The sequence below is a fragment of the Micromys minutus genome (genome assembly GCF_963924665.1).
Source record: "Micromys minutus genome assembly, chromosome: 20".
Taxonomy (NCBI): Eukaryota; Metazoa; Chordata; class Mammalia; order Rodentia; family Muridae; genus Micromys; species Micromys minutus.
Window position 1 is genome coordinate 1,896,977 of NC_137955.1, and position 16,451 is coordinate 1,913,427.

At 37.3% G+C, this 16,451-nt stretch overlaps 1 protein-coding gene across 4 annotated transcripts in view; it reads right to left on the minus strand.

Moving 5' to 3' along the window:
* SLC30A5 (solute carrier family 30 member 5) overlaps positions 1 to 16,451 on the minus strand; it is a 33,672-nt gene that overhangs the window by 803 nt on the left and 16,418 nt on the right. For 3 of the 4 annotated variants that reach the window (XM_080933816.1, XM_080933817.1, XM_080933814.1), the window contains 11 exons: positions 14,182 to 14,269; positions 11,119 to 11,206; positions 10,043 to 10,119; positions 8,798 to 8,968; positions 7,732 to 8,020; positions 7,352 to 7,560; positions 6,697 to 6,854; positions 5,579 to 5,708; positions 4,389 to 4,581; positions 2,764 to 2,990; positions 33 to 161 (listed from right to left, as the gene is read on the minus strand). In XM_080933816.1, the coding sequence (XP_080789942.1) occupies positions 33 to 161; positions 2,764 to 2,990; positions 4,389 to 4,581; positions 5,579 to 5,708; positions 6,697 to 6,854; positions 7,352 to 7,560; positions 7,732 to 8,020; positions 8,798 to 8,968; positions 10,043 to 10,119; positions 11,119 to 11,206; positions 14,182 to 14,269 (1,759 nt within the window). The remainder of the gene's footprint in view (positions 1 to 32; positions 162 to 2,763; positions 2,991 to 4,388; positions 4,582 to 5,578; positions 5,709 to 6,696; positions 6,855 to 7,351; positions 7,561 to 7,731; positions 8,021 to 8,797; positions 8,969 to 10,042; positions 10,120 to 11,118; positions 11,207 to 14,181; positions 14,270 to 16,451) is intronic. The other variant, XM_080933815.1, reaches the window with a different exon arrangement.

Sequence of the window (16,451 nt, forward strand, 5' to 3'; positions counted from 1 at the left end):
GTCATACATGAATCATTATAAGCAAGAATTACCTGCTGTAAAATTCTCTGTTCCAGCACATCAGATGTCACCTGTATATGAATTGTTCCTGCTACAATACTGGCAGAATGACACCAAAAGTGAGGGTCTCGATATGATATTAATCCTTCAATTTTCTGTATCTGTGAAGTAAGTCGGGAGATGGTATCAATGATTTTTATAAAAAGATATGCAGATTATTTGATCTAGAAATCATTATGGTAAGGCCAGGAAAAAAAAAAAAAAAAAACAGGATACAGACAGCTTGTAGTACGGTGTTCAAGACATGAAGAACATATTTCACTCATTCTAAATGTCACCTGACCATGTTTAATGAACTGTACTTAATGAGATGTAGCTTCCTGTATATGACAAATGTGTATACACACACACTGTTACAGAGAAAACAGATTTAAAAGATGGTCTCAGTTTTCAACTCCAGATTGGCTAAATTATCCATTATAGAAAACTAGCTAAATAAGTGTAATGGTATCTTGCCATTAAAATGTATATTTTTTTTCAGTAGGATATTAGGTAGAAAAAGTTTATCAAATAGTATTTTGCTATTTTAATTTCCAAACTATTTTTGTTTTGCTTTTATGTGTATGGATGGGTGTTTTGCCTGCATGTATCTGTGCACCATGTGTGTGCTTGGTGTTCACAAGAGGCCAGAAGAGGGTGTTGGATCCTCTAGGACTGGAGCTACATAGACTGTTAGGAACTGCCATGTGGATTCCCTGGAGAACAGCCAGTGCTCTAACTGCTGAGCACCTCTTCAAGCATTTTTATGTAGTGAAACAACTTATAATATGTTATAAAATTTCATCTGCATTTTCTTTTTTATATTTTGCTGTACTTCTTGTCAATGGGCTTATTTGTTATTATTACTGAAAGATCTATTTATGGTTATTATGTGAATGAATTTCTTTGCCTTCATGTAAGTATATGTATGTATTTAAGTATGTCTTGCTTGTGCAGTGCTCATGGATGTCAGAAGAGGTCACTGGGTCTCGTAGAACTGGAGTTATAGACAACCCAACTATGTTGCCATTTGGGTACTGGGAACTAAACCAGGGTCCTATGCAAGAGCAACAAGTGCTCTTAATTGTTATAACACCTTCTGTGTGGGGAAAATTACAAGTGCATGTTAAAAAACTCCTAAACAATAAGAGTATAGTCGTGTGACCTCGTTTTCTTCAAATACACAGAACTGTTTATGGAATGTACTTTCAGGCTCCTCCCAGGTAGTCGAGTGGAAAAGAGTGAGTTTATTTCAGATTATTTATGACAACTGGATCCTGTTATTTGTTGATATGCTCCTATGGAAAGCATGTTCATGTGTGGCTTGTCCTTTTGAGTGTACACTTTACTCATGTGACTCCTGACTCTAAGAGTAAAGACTGATGTCCTGAATAAAGCTGGCTATTGCCTGTGACTTTATTCAACTCAATTTTAGGCTTCACTTTTCCACAGGGTAGCACATGCCTGCAATCCTAGCACTGGGAAGCTGAAGAAGACTTGTTGAAAATTTGAGGATATCCCAGGTTACAATGAATACCAGGCCAACCAGAATATGAGGCCCAATCCTATCTCAAAAAAAAAAAAAAAAAAAAAAAAAAAAAAAAAAAAAAAAATGTGAAAGGATATACTGTTAGTTTTGTGTGCTAATTCTATAACTTTATAATCACAAAGCAAGCATCTACTAAGTATACAGTTTACTTTGTTCTCAAACACTTTTCTCTTTTTTTATGGAATTGGAGTTAGGGACAGTTGTGAGCTGCCATGCTGGTGTTGGGAATTGAACTCAGGGGCCACCAGAGCTCTTTACCACGGAGCCCTCTTTCCAGCCCTCAAGCACTTTTTCAAATAAGTTTTTTATGTGTTTGTGTATGTGCAGGTTGAGTGAGGTTGTCTCCAAAAGTGCCTTCCATCTTCTTTAAACCAGGATGTCTCACTGGCCCTCAGCTTACAAATCATCCTGTCCCAACCCACTGGGAGTGCCAGTGACACTACCATGCCCTCCATGTCTAAATGGCTTCTAGGGACTGAAGTCAGATCCTCAGGCTTGGGAGCCAGGCACCCAACTCAGTGACTTATCCCCTAGCTTCCTGTCTCTTCTTTTTGAAATAGGGTGGTGTAGCTATAGACAGCTTTGAACTTCTGATCCTCCTCCCTCTACCTCTCAAGTGCTGGGAGCACATCTTCTATCATGCCCCTGCTCACTTACATTTTAAATAATACTGAAAGGAAAAAAAAAAAAAAAGCCCAAAAAACAAAACCCCTCAAATTCTAAAGTGAACACCTGAAGTGAGGTTAGAAAATTAGCATCTGGGCTATACAGCATCTCTCCATGTCTCAGCTCCTGTTCTGTGTACTGTGTTCCATCTTTTCCTCATTCCCTTTCCTTCTCCCTCCTTACCATTCTTCCTGACCGACTTCCTCCCTTTCCAGTTGAATTTTGAGCATGTATATGTAGGCAGGTACTCTATCAGTCACTGCATTATATCCCCAGCTCTTTGTTTTCAGACAGTCTCACTAATGTTGCCTAACTTGGCCTTAAGTTTTAATCATCTTACAAAGCAAGTGAGATTACAGACTTAATACCACTAAGTCTGGATCTATTTTACTTATGTTCTTTATGCTAAATTATTTTATTCATTTATATCTTGCATATTACTTGTTGGATCAATTCATTCAGCTTTAAGTGCTATTTTTAAAGGATAGAGTAAGTAGTGAGAAAATTACCTTTTCTAATGCAATATGCAGTTCTTTTTCATAGTCAGGTGGTAGTCTCAGAAGTAAAACTTGACAGGCATCTTTAATCAATGGGATAACACTAAGAAATATTAACACGGCAATAAAAAGAGAACACAGAGGATCAGCAATAAACCATCCAAACTGCTCTATAAGAACTGTGGATACAATCACGCCAATGCTGCCCAGTGTGTCTGCCAAAACATGGAGAAATACACCTACAAATAAAACATTAGAGGCATAAGACATTAAAGTTCATCTGATTTAACTCTTACCTATTCTAGCAGCACTGCTGGCTCCTATCAGTGCCAGGCACATTCTAGCAGCTGGCCCTTCAAAGTGACACAATCATGGTCACTGTCAGGATGAGAATACCGAGTATATAAGGATGCAGGCAACCATGACACAGTGTGCTAAATTTTAACACAGTAGTCTTTGTCTCTGATGGCTTTCTAAAAATAGTGCTTGAAGCAAGTTTGTTTTGTTTCCTCCTTGCACTCAGGGTCTTGCACAAGTATTACTACAGAGCCATGTACTGGGCCTTTGAGACAATTTTTTTCTTTTCTTACTTTTATAAAAATAATTTTATTTATTGTTAGTCATGATGGCACACACCTTCAATCCCAGAATGTAGGAGACAAAGGCAAGGCAGATCTCTGGGAATTCCAGGCTAGCCAAAGCTACAGAGTAAGATCCTGTCTTTAAAAAACATGCATGTATTTCAAGGCTAGCTTGTGCTATACAGCAAGATTTTGTCTTTAAAAAGATTATATAACTAGCTTTAAAAAATTAAGTAATTTTAATAATCTTAGAAAGATCTTTTAGTAAATGATGTAGGAATATAACAAAACCATTTTCTTAAAAGTTATTACTTCCTACAATAATTTTCTTTTTTTAAAGATTTGTTTATTTTAGTTTTATGAGTACACTGCTGCTATCTTCAGACACACCAGAAGAGGGCATCAGATGTCATTCAATTTCATCAGAATTGGTTGCTGAAATTTAAACTCAGGACCTCTAAAAGAGCAGTTCTGTGCTCTTAACCACTGAGCCATTTCTCCACCCCTGTTTCCTTCTTCTTTCAGTATTAGGAGCCTCTGGCCTACTAAGCAAACACTTTTCACTATAATCTTAGCCATCTGCATTTTAAAAACTCGTGATTAGTAATAGTACGAGAATGTTGGAATAGGGTATAGGGCCCATTCAAGAATTCTGAGTGTTTGCTAAAACATGAAGAAAACAAGAGTCTTACGACCTCAGTTTTTTCAAAACACAGAACTGCTCTTAGACTCCCAGCTGTTATTCAACTAAACTATCCTTTGTGAGCTGCCATGTGGGTGTGGGGAATTGAACCCAGGTCTCTGCAACAGTAATCACAGGGTTCTTAGTCACAGAGCCATCTCTCCAGCCTCCATGTGACCTTTCTTAACCCTCAAACTGGATGATGCTCCAAATAAAGCTGACTACTGCACGAGACTTCAGTACTTCTCATCATTGGCTCCATTTTCCCAGGTCCCAGTGCCTCTAGGTCACTGGAACAATTTTTAATAAAAACAAGTAAGCTCTTCAACTTAGGAGCTAGCCGGACAGCAGCACAGCACTTCCAAAGGACTCACCCCTCATGTTCGCATTCATGCCTCCACCTGTGAATCCGTGGCTGTGACCATGATCGCTGTGTCCGTGAGCATGGTGGGAATGGCCGTGATCAGAGTGGCAGTGTCCTTGAGAAACTCCATGGCCATGGCTGTGGGCATGGCTAAAGGCACAGATACCAATAAGGTTTACTATCAGCCCTCCAATGGACACTGGCTAGCAAAAAGGGAAAAAAAAAAAAAAAAAAAAGCTTTAATTCTGAAGCTTAGAAAAAAACCTTGCTATTCAAAAATTATTACATAGCTATATGTCTTTCTATTGAGAGTTTAAAAACTATTCATAGTAAACTTCACTAAATTTCCCAAGTAAATGTATCATGTTAAAAATGTGAACTGTAAAGTATTTTGGAAGGATCACTCTAATCTTGACACCGAAAAACAAAACAAAACAAAACAAAAACAAAACAAAACAAAAAAACAAACAAAACACTGTTAGAAGGATTTGAATTTAAATGATACAGAATGACAAATCCTGGCTAGGGATGGTAATGCATGCCTTTAATCCCAGCATTCAGGAAGCAGAGGTAGGTGAATTATCTGAATTCCAGGGCTACTTAGTGAGACCCTGCTCAAAATAGAAAGGCACATCCTTAATCCAACTGTACAACTTAACCAAAACTCCAAATTATTTTCAATGATTTGAGAATTTGTTTATCTTCCTACTGTAGGTCAGTATTAGAGGGCTGGAGAGATGGGCACTGACCACTCTTCCAGAAGACTAGGTTTAATTCCCACGACCTAAATGGTAGGTCACAACTATTGATAACTCCAGTTCCAGGGGACCCCATGCTCTCTCTGGCCCCTATGGGCATTAGGCATACTAACAATAATGGAATAGATCCACTGTAACAATGCAATGCACTAAAGTAGCTAGAGTCCTATGGCCACCTCCAAAGTGCTGGGATTAAAGGTATGAATGCAATCACTTAAAATCTCAAATTTACTTATTTAAAGAATTTTTCATTTAGTAAACTATGGTAAACTAGTCAACAAAATCACAGAAAATGAAACAGTGCATAAAGAAGTGTACCAAAAATGAAGTTATGCTGATTTAAACAAAAAACTATACTATATCAACAGCACAACTAGCTGACCCTTGGTAAGGAAAAGCCATGTAAATAACTGGAAGCTTAAACTGAAAAAGAAAGACTTACTGTCAGCATGTTTGTGTCAAGTTCTGGAGGATCAATCAATCTAGCCACTGATTCCATAAATACAAAAAAAGCTATCACTATCAGGAAAAGTCCATTAATAAATCCAGAGAGAATTTCTATTCGGCCATACCTAAAAAATACATAATATTTTTTAGAAAAAAAAGACTGACAAGTATTTTAAAATTATAAACATAAACCTATAATGAAAAGTGAGAAAACAAGCCCAGCTTTTCATACTAAGTAACTAATAATGTAAAATAATCAAAATCTAAAACTATTAATAATAGTATTTTACTATCAAAAAGTTATAAAATTTTATATATACCAAATCCTTCTTTATGCCCTTCTTACAAAATGTCCTATCTAATTTTTTAGCAACTGTTTCTATCTAAATCTCTAATATGTACTATATCTCTCATGGCACACAGATTCTGTTTTGTACCAAAATTATTATTATATTTGGTTCGTTCACCTTTCAAAATATAAAGAATTATGTCTGGAAAGATGGGCAAGAAGTTATGAACATTTGGTGTTTTGTAGAGAATCCTGAATCCAGATATCTGGTTGCCTCTTCTGGCCTCTGTGGGCATCAGGAATGCATATGGTACACACACATACGTGTAGCCAAACACTCAACATACAAACAAAACAAAACAAAATGAAAACCGTACAAGACTTCCAAAACATAGACAATCAATAAGGGGTGGACTTATTTAGAGTATGTCTGCACACACAAGTGATTATGACATTTGTTGAATTATTGACAATAATGGGAGAATATTTTCATATATATTCACTTCAAATGTTGAACTCTTTTAACAAGGTATGAATAGCTATGAATATTTCATGACTCCAAAGAAACATAGTGAACAAAAATGCAAAAAAGTTGAAGTAGTGTTTTTTTTTCCTTTTTGTTTCTTAGTAGATATGTTAGAAAGAAAAATCTTGAGCTGGCCGCCATTCAGTATTAACCAAATGTGTAGCTCATATTCCTTATCAACATCAAATGAAGTAAAAGTGTAGATTTGAAATTATCTGTATCTGAAGTAATACCATTCTGTTTCTGAAAATGGAATCTATACTGTACTAAAGAAATTGTGCCCTTATAGCATACCTACCCATAGGAGAAAATTCGGGTGGCTTTCCATCGGCTCATCAGGGCTGCAAACAGTCCCATGACTAAAGCTGAGCAGTCGAAGAGCATGTGAAATCCATCTGAGATCAGGCCTAGACTATTGGTTAGCACTCCATAAAACAATTCCACAAAGGTAAAAAGCTAAAAAGATGTTTAAGAAATTATAAGAGGAGTATGTTGAGAAATACATCACTGCAGAGAATTATTAGATTTTAATCCTAAGAATTATTTACCCAAACCTTCTTTGAAGACGTGCTTAAAACTGTAATGCTGGAAACTGTATTCCATATAGATTATAAAGAATTAAGCTAACCAGATATATGCATTTTATAAACTAAAAGGCAACTGTTTGATTTGTATGTCCGTAGGAATCATCTGACAAGATTCTAAAATGTCAGCATCAGCAGTATGTACTGACTCGACTTCTCATAAGCTACTGTTGTAGTGATTTAAAATACTACACTAAACCAGCCTTCCACAATACTGCAGACTGTTTGCCTCATTTGAATAGGATCATTGCAACTAATTATAAAAAATGTAAACTTTAGCAGAAACTTGTGAAGTATTAAAATTACAAATCCCATCAAAATAAAAACACTGTGTTTTAAAAATATAGCACTAATATTTAAAAATCTTACCAGATTCAAGCACAAGAAGTAAAAGATCTGCCTAGAGTCACTCTCCTCAAGAATCTGCTTTAGTGAGTCCTTAATGAACCTAGGGACCGACTGGGAGCTATGCTGAAAAGCATCACCCATGAAGTGATAGAGTGGTGTTCCTTCAGGAGAATATCCAATAAGGGTACCTTTCTGTCCTCTCTTAGAGGGAGATGACAGGATGTTGGCCGCTACGAAGAGAAAAAAAGAGAATATTATACATGTTTTAAATGTTTAAGCCATCAACATGGTCACTGTCATCAAGTATTAAATTGCAAGCACTAAATTTCTAAACTGAAGTCTTAAATATCAGAAACCATAAAAGTAGATTAATAAAAATAGAAATGAAGGCAAATGCTCACACAAAATGAAGAACACAGCACTCACTACCACTCCTCCAGACAGGACATGCTCTGTGCTCTCCTGATGTGCTGCTCTGTTCATAGCCCGGAGTCGGTCTGTTATTGGATGTGTCCAGAAATTTCCAAAAAGGAGAGCACTAATAAAAATGGGAAAGGATCCATAGCGGGCACATTTGGAAACTTCCATTTTGACTGAACAAATGGAATCCATATAGAAATCCAGGATCATGACAAAAAAGATGACTGTGGTGAAAGGCATGATGAGAGAAAACCAAGACTCAACTTTACTCTAGAAGTGAAAAACACAAACACCACAAAATATACAATCAGTATTCTACAGAGAAAGTTAAAATCACTTTATACATAAACAATAATACTCATGACTCAATATGACTCACAAAATGCCAGCATGAAAGAGTCACAAAATATTGGTACATTTTCCCAGTATTCTCCATGGTATTAACAACAAAACACCACTCTTGTTGAATTTTATAAATACTAAAGAGCCAAAACCTCTGAGTTTAAGATTAACTGAGTTTTCTTCACAGATGCCTTTGGGCCATAAGAATGTGAAATATATGCAAATGTAATAGTATTTGACTTACATTTTTATAAACAATTAAAATTAACTCCAATTAAAAAAAAAAAGGCTAAAGAAAAAGCCTTTGGGCTGAAGAGATGGCTCAGAGGTTAAGAGCACTGGCTGCTCTTCCAGAGGTACTGAGTTCAATTCTCTGAAACCACATGGTGGCTCATAGTCATCTGTAATGGGATCTGATGCCATCTTTTGGTGTGTTGGCAGACAGTGTCAGTGTACTCACATACATAAAAAAAAAAAAAAAAAAAAAAAAAAAAAAGAGCCAGGCAATGGCAGCCACACTAGTCTTTAGTATCAGTACCCAGGAGGCAGAGGTTGGGGCCAACCTAGTCTACAGAGCAAAATCCAGGACAGCCAAGCCACATAGAGAAACACTGTCTTATATAACCGAAAAAAAAAAAATTCTGAATTGAAATTTCTATCTAATAGTAACTCATTTTATTTGTTATCAACAATTCTCACTCTTACCTCAGTTGTCACAGAAAGAACAATCATCCAGGGGCACAGGAGAAACACAGAAACAAGCTGGGATAAGGCCTGAAGGCGCTTAGCTCCACCAACATCTACAGAGAGCTTTCTGGAAGCTGTATGAAAACCAACTTTACAACATAAAGCCAGCACCAGCAAAAGTACTCCACCCTATGAGTGAAATGACAAAAATCTCATTAAAAAGCACACACACTATCATATTCAACTTCCTATAGACATGTTATTTACAAAAGTTTGAGACAAAGCGTTACTATGCAGCCATAGCTGGCTTAAACTGCTGTGAAGACCAGGCTGACTTTGAATTCAGAGATCTATCTGCCTTCCTCTGCCACCCAATGAGCCACCATACCTGGGCAGTATTGAGGACTCTACCACTGATCTACATCCCTTGCACCATATTTTTTTTTAACTTAAAATGTGTCTTTGCATGTGTGTATGCACAAGTGTAAGTGACTGGTGGACAGAAGAGGCCAGAGACCTGCTGTGACAGGAGTTACAGATGGTTACCAATTTCCTGATACTTGCAAGAACAGTAAGCACTCTTAACCACTGAGCCATATCTTCAGTCCCCAATGTTCAATGTTTGAAATATATTTGAAGAAATGGAACTCTTTCCCCAGCCTCTTCCCCATACCCTCAATTATTTAACTATGTAAATGGCAAGCAGCGTTTTGTATTTAGTAGTATAACTTTATAGTGCTGGTTTCTTGCTCAGGATAGGCAAACATTCCTAACATTGAGCTATGCACTGTGAGAAACAATTACACTCTGATAAGTATTTACGATGTTTTGTCTACATATTTGTGTACCACCTGCATGCCTAGTATAGCAGATTCCCTGGGACTAGAGTTACAGACAGCTGTGAGCTGCCATGCAGCTGCAGGGAATCAAACAAGTCCTATGGAGGAACAGCAAGAACTCTTAATGGCTGAATTCCAGCTCTGCACAGTACTGATGATGTAGCCCAGGCTGTCCTTGAAATAGAGATCCTCTTGTCTCCTCAGTGTTAGGAGTAAAGGCATGTGTTAGTTACAAATGAAAATTAAAAATAATAAATTCTACTATGATACATGTTTAGAGGTAGAGATAGGAGGATCAAGTGTTCAAAATCATCTCTGACTACACTTCAAGTTCTAGGACAGCCTGAGCTACATGAGGCCATCCCCCACTCTCCAAAGTTATAGTTGCCGTGACCTTCCAATCATATTTGCAACAAAAACATACCTTGTGATCCGCCACACCTAAGAAGGCAATAGCTGTATAAAGCACATGCGTCAGAGCACTATCATGATGTCCTTCCGCTGAAGTAACCGAGTAAAGGAAAATACTTTAAATCCCAACTCCCAAAGCTAAAGTTCCTAGTCTGGGTATGGCAAATTCGACTATTCTCAATAACTCTTGAAAACAAAACAATTTAATTCTGAAAACATAATTTATAAATTGGAATAGTCTATAGTTCTTTCATTTTTCTCCCCTCCTCCTGTTGGCTTTTGAGCCAGTCTTAAAACACAGCCCAAAAAGACTCTTGATGTCCAGCCCTGGCCTCCCAAGTGATGGGCTTATAAAGGTATACCACCACGCCTGGCTTCTGTGAGGCAGCCAGTTGTCTCTACCTATGACAGTGCTTGGGGCAGTGAAGACACTTGGTTCTTAGGCTACAGGAGGTGCATGTATAGCAAGGCATGTCCTTGATCTCCTCATGTCCCATGGAACCTAGGCGCATCTTCAGTATTGGACTTGTCTTCTTTACAGAGCAGACCACACAGGCCCCTGCAAACAGGAGGATGTGTCTGGAGTACATGGACCAGAAGCAGACTGGAGCCTTTTCTGTCCTCATCTCAGTATAACAAAGTAAACTGCTATTAGCTTACCATTAAACTTCAGGATACTAAGTATCATTATTCAGAAGAAAACTAGTACTTTTAGTACTACAAAATAGACAAAAGTACATGGCTGAGAAAAATAAGGGAGGTCACAGAGTAGAGTACAAATACTTGACTAGAAAGTTGAACTGGCAAGAGTAATTCTGGGCAAAACAGTAAAAATTAGGGCAACAGAACTGAAATATTTTGTTGTCTTCTGGCACCGGGGCATTCTAAAATAGGAGCACTGTAGAAAAATAGTGAGGATATTCTAAAATATTCAACTCGGAATAAATTTACTACTTATTTGAATAACAAGTATGTTAACATAAATCTATCAAAGTGTCTCCTGTGTCTGATAAATTTTTCCCACCTTTTCCCATTCAGCCAGCTTTTCTCCCAAACTTTAGGTAACTCAAGTGTAGTGCAAAAGGATACGGTGTTCAGCGATCTTAGCCATGAGATCATCATTGTCAAAAAGCAATAAACAGATTACAGCAATAATGAAAAAAGCAGCCCCTCTTGTCTGAAATAGAAGGAATTGAAAATGTTTTGTTTTGTAATTTTAAAGATTAATTCCTAGCATGACAACCACACAAATGCTAGAGAAAAATGTTTTTCCCTTCTCCTATTTTAAGAGTAGCATAAGGTTAGCAACATATCTCCTTGTAAATATGAGTAGGCATATTAATATCAACAAACCATGAGTGTTTATAAAGATAAGCTTCTCAATTTTTGGTTAAAAAGCCCTATGTAGCTAAGAAACAGTAACTGGTAAAGTTATATTGTATTTGTTAACATTAAGAAAAAGAGAGTAAGTAGTCTAGCTTGTTTTTCTCTACAGAAAAAGGTCCCTGAAACCATGTTGACAATATTAAATCATTCCTAAGATAGTGAACTATGTACGTGTGTTGTAGATGTGTATGAGGGGTATATGTAAGCATGAGGAAGCCAGAGAAAGACATCTGGTAATTTTTATGGCCCTCCACATTTTTTTTTTTAATTTTGCTTTTTATCTATGTGCATATGTGTGGCTACTGTACATGCACATGTACGTAGGAGACCAGAAGAGGGTGTCATATCCCCAAAAGTTTGAATTACATACAGTTGTGAACCACCCACAGGGGTTGCTGAATATCCAACTCCAGTCCTCTTAACTATGGAGAAGTCTTCTTCCCTCCACCCTATTTTTTGGGATAGGGTCTTCAGTGAACCAGAGGTTGGCTGTGTGCAGTAGGCAGGTTAGCTACTATTACACATGCTAGTGAAGTTAAGCCAGAAGACACACATAGGCCTGGTTTTTACATGGGTGCTGGGACCTAAACTCAGGTTCTCCTACCTTCATAGCAAGTGATTTAAACTACTGGGCCATATCTCCAATGCCCTGACAAACTTTTTAAGTTTATCTTCTCAGCAGGGAAAGGATTTGGACAAAGAAAGTTACAGAGAAAATGCATGAATCTAAATTATATAATTATTATAGAATGTTAGGTTAAAAAAAAAAACAAACCTCATATATTCTTACTAAAATTTGATATTTGTAAATTTACAAGAATTTCCTATATATAATATTTATGCTTACATGTACTATTTCATATATATAATATATTATATAATTTCATATATATAATAATAGTACTTACATGTACTATTTCATAATATATAATGAATTTCATATTCATACTTGCCAGGAACTGACAGAATTAAGAAACTTCCTTAGCCTGAGTAATGCCATTTAACATAGATCTCAGCCTAGGTTCCTATTTCCCATAGTAAAGGCCTTTTCCCAGAAATTAGGTGATCTATCTTTGGTCTGGTAGCTAGCTGAGTAGAATGGTCACCCAAACAATGAATCCTGCTTGGCAGAACATACGCCCCTGCACCTGGGTTATCTCCCTCCTCAAGTAATTCTTCACAAAGGGTATTGTGAAAAATCCTTTAACTGGAAAGTTCCCTTAGTTCCATGTCTTATTTCCTTCTTCTACCTGTATAAAACTAGCATGTGGAAAAATAAAATGTGTCAACTTGATCAGACCACTTGACTTGCTGGCCTTCTTAGCACCTCTTGTTCCCACATTCTCTCCTAGGTGATCCCGGGTTCCCATTGACTGTCCCATGGGTCAGGGCACATACTTAACAACGAACTATAATACGTTGAGTAAATAAATATTTCAAATGAAAAAAGCATACTAGTCTATTCATTATATGATTATCATTACACTCGATAAATTCTTAGTGTGGTGGGCACATTACAAAAGGCAGCATACATTACAAATCTAAACAATTAACATTTTTCTTTACCTCAATTCCCATTCCTCCCTTCTCTGCTGTCCTTTCCTTGTTTCTACAAACAGTCTTTCATTATATAGTACAGACCTATCTCAAAGTCTCTTATTTATGTTAACTAGGTCCTCAAAATTGCTGGAGAATCTACATGTAAGACACTGGGGCTCCCTGTTCCCAGTTGGCCTTAATTGGTAAATAAAGTTGCCAGTGACCAATGGCTGGGCAGAGAGACAGAGGTTGGACATGAGGATTCACGGGGACCAAGAGAGGAAAGAGGATGGAGAGCCATCATGCTGAGAGAAGAGAAACACCAGGCCTGACAAGTGCAAGACAGAGTAACTATGAACATGTAAGAGTTGGGGATTGTGGCCCAGGAGGGCTACAGGCCTGGGGCTGGGACAGCCAGATGGAATATGGTTTTAGTAAGAAATAATTTAGAAATATCCGAGAAAATAGTGTGCTAGCCGTGTGGAGATTGGTAGTAGACCAGCCACTGAGCTGTCTAAGGCATATTAAAATATAAAAGGCTGCAGGTATGTATGGATTTCCTTTGGGAACCCAGACAATTGGGGCAGGTAGTTAAGTGAAATTATTTGGCTTACTACAACACTGGAATCAGATGACAACTTTTAGGTCAATGGACCATGCATAGGAATATTTTAATTTGATAAAATGGAAATACTATAGTGCTAGCTCTGACATGCAGACTGTAGACTAACCACTCATTTTCCAAGAGACAATATACTTAAATTGCTTACGAAAAGGGTGACTAGTTGGTAAGACACTGGGCTGAAAAGAGTAAATCTAGCACACTCACAGGCTCTTTATTAACTTAAGATTAAGACAGAGAAAGCTATTGGTCCCATGTGAAGATCTTTGCTGGTGACATGTCACTTCTCCATCTTGGTTGTAGAAGTGTTTATATGATCTACAAACATATGTGTAACATTGCTAATACCCAAATAAAGGATTATAGCATGAGTTACATCAATATCAATCACTATGTTTTCTTTCCAAAAAACTGTATTTATTTACTAATTTTACAACGTCCTATGGATCTATAATCACATGAAAATAGAAAAATGTTTTTGTAAGAAAAATGTTAAGCTAGCATTAATCTCTTCATTATTATGAGTGGTAAAAGATATGACTTGCTATGAATAATGTTTAACACCTAGCTTTCAATTGCTAAGTAACAATGATGGAAAGTCCTACCTTTGCTGGTCCTCCTCCAGAGCTAGTGAATAAAACACTGAGCAGAGAGATAACAACAATGTCACTGTGTTCAAACAGCAGTAAAGTCCTAAGAAAATAAAACACCATTCAGAAAATATATCTGACCTTTCTCAGAAAGCATGGATCCAGTTACAGTAAGAAGGAAGAAAACCCCTTTGTTTCATAAAACCAGAGAAAAATAAATATGGACAATTAATTCTCCTGGAGAACATTTTGATATTAATTGCGTTGGAGATAATGAGGTTATGAATATCTGAAAATAACAATCTTCAATCTTAGAATTATGTCATTTAAAATATGTATCATATTTTTATCATCTTTTGATTAAAATAAAGATAATACTGTGTCATAGTTTGCCAGGGAAGACAGAGGAAACTTTCAGCAGTTTTCTCCTTCTACCCTTGGACCTAGAAATCAACTTCAGGATGTTAGGCCTGCAGAGCATGTGTACTTCCTCGTTAACCATCCTGCTGGCCTAGATTTCTGCGAGTATACATATATATATAACACACATGCATGTGCATGGGTTGCACACTGGAGATTGACATTGGGTATCTTCCTCCATTGCTCTCCTCTTCCTTCTCCTCCTCCTCCTCATCATCATCCAGACAGGGTTTTTCTGTAATTTTTGTTTGGTTTTGTTTTAATTTGAGACAGAGTTTCTGTGTGTAGCCTTGGCTATCCTGAAACTGCCTCTGCCTCCCAAATGCTTGTATTAATGGCATGAATCACTACTGCCCAGGAAACTACACTATTTTTAAATTGCTCTCCACATTATTTTTTGAAACAGGGCCTCTCACTTAACCTAGAGCTTTCTTTTTCAGCTAGACTGGCTGTTTAGTAAATCCCAGAAATTGACTGTCTTGACCTCCTCAGCATGGGGTTATAGGGCTGCCATATTTGACTTTGCTGGGCATCTGAACTTAGGACCCCATGACTCTGTAGCAAGCATTTACCTACTAAGCCTACTCCCCAAGAAATCTTTAGATTTCTTGTGTGTATTAGCTAATACTTAGTAAGTTTGTTATTGGGGCTGGATGATAGCCCAGTGGGTAACAACACTTGCTGCTCTTGCAGAGGACCCAGCTTTGGTTCCCAGCACCACAATTCTGCAATTTTAGTTTTAGGGCATGCTGCACACTCTTCTGGTGTCTGCACACACTAGACAAACACGTGGTGCATATACACATAGTCAAAACACTCAAATATGTAGCATAAATAAATACATCTAAAATAATAGTAAAGTGTACATTAAATTTTTTGTTTTTGAGAAGAACTTGGTATGTGCCCAGGCTCACTTCAAACTCCTAGAATAAAGTGATTTTTATTGTCTCAGCCTTCTAATTAGTTGAGCCTACCAGCAAACAGCCCACTCTACCTAGCTCTGAAGTTAACACTTTGAATTACCTTTTTTGTTTTTTTTTTCTATACAGTCTCACTATTAGCCTTGCCTGTCCTGTCAGGCTGGTCTCAGCTCAGAGATTCACATGTATGTGCCTCTCAAGTGCTGGGGTTACAGATGTGCACCACAATGCCCAAGGAAGAAAAGACTTCCTAGATCAAAAACCAAATTCTTCTTCTTAAAATATATTTGTGTTAGGACTGGAGATATGTCTCAGCGGTTCAATTATTAATTAGCTTACTGCTCTTAGAGAGCATGGTTCAGTTCCAAGCACCCACATACCCACATAAGAATGCACAACCACCCGGAACTGCAGTTTCGGTGTATCTAACTCTCTAATTTCTTCAGGCTCCCAAATGTGTGTGGTGCACTTACATATTGTCAGGTGTACACACTTATGCCTACAGTAAAAATATATAGGGGTTAGAAATGTGGTTCAGCAATTATGGTCATTTGCTGCTCTTCCAAAAAATTTCATGTAATGCACCCTCATCTGGCCTTCATGGGCACCCACACATAAAAAAAAGTAAAAAATAAATTTAAAACATTCTTGTTTATATTTAATAAAGTCTATATTTAATGACATATTTTATGCAGAATTGTCTGGCTTAAATAGTAAGTTCCAGGTTGGTCAGTGAGCGCTACACAGTGAAACCCTGTCTATAGAAAGAAAGATTGAGACTCTGACTCAAACAGGAAAGTGGCTGGAGACACACAGTTCAGTGTGAGCCCCTAGAGTCAATGTCCAGGACAGCCAAACATTAAAGACCCCACACCAACAAAAAAGGAATGTTTTGATCTAAAGATTAACCCATTTTCAACTCTGTTAAATATGTCATATTTCTTC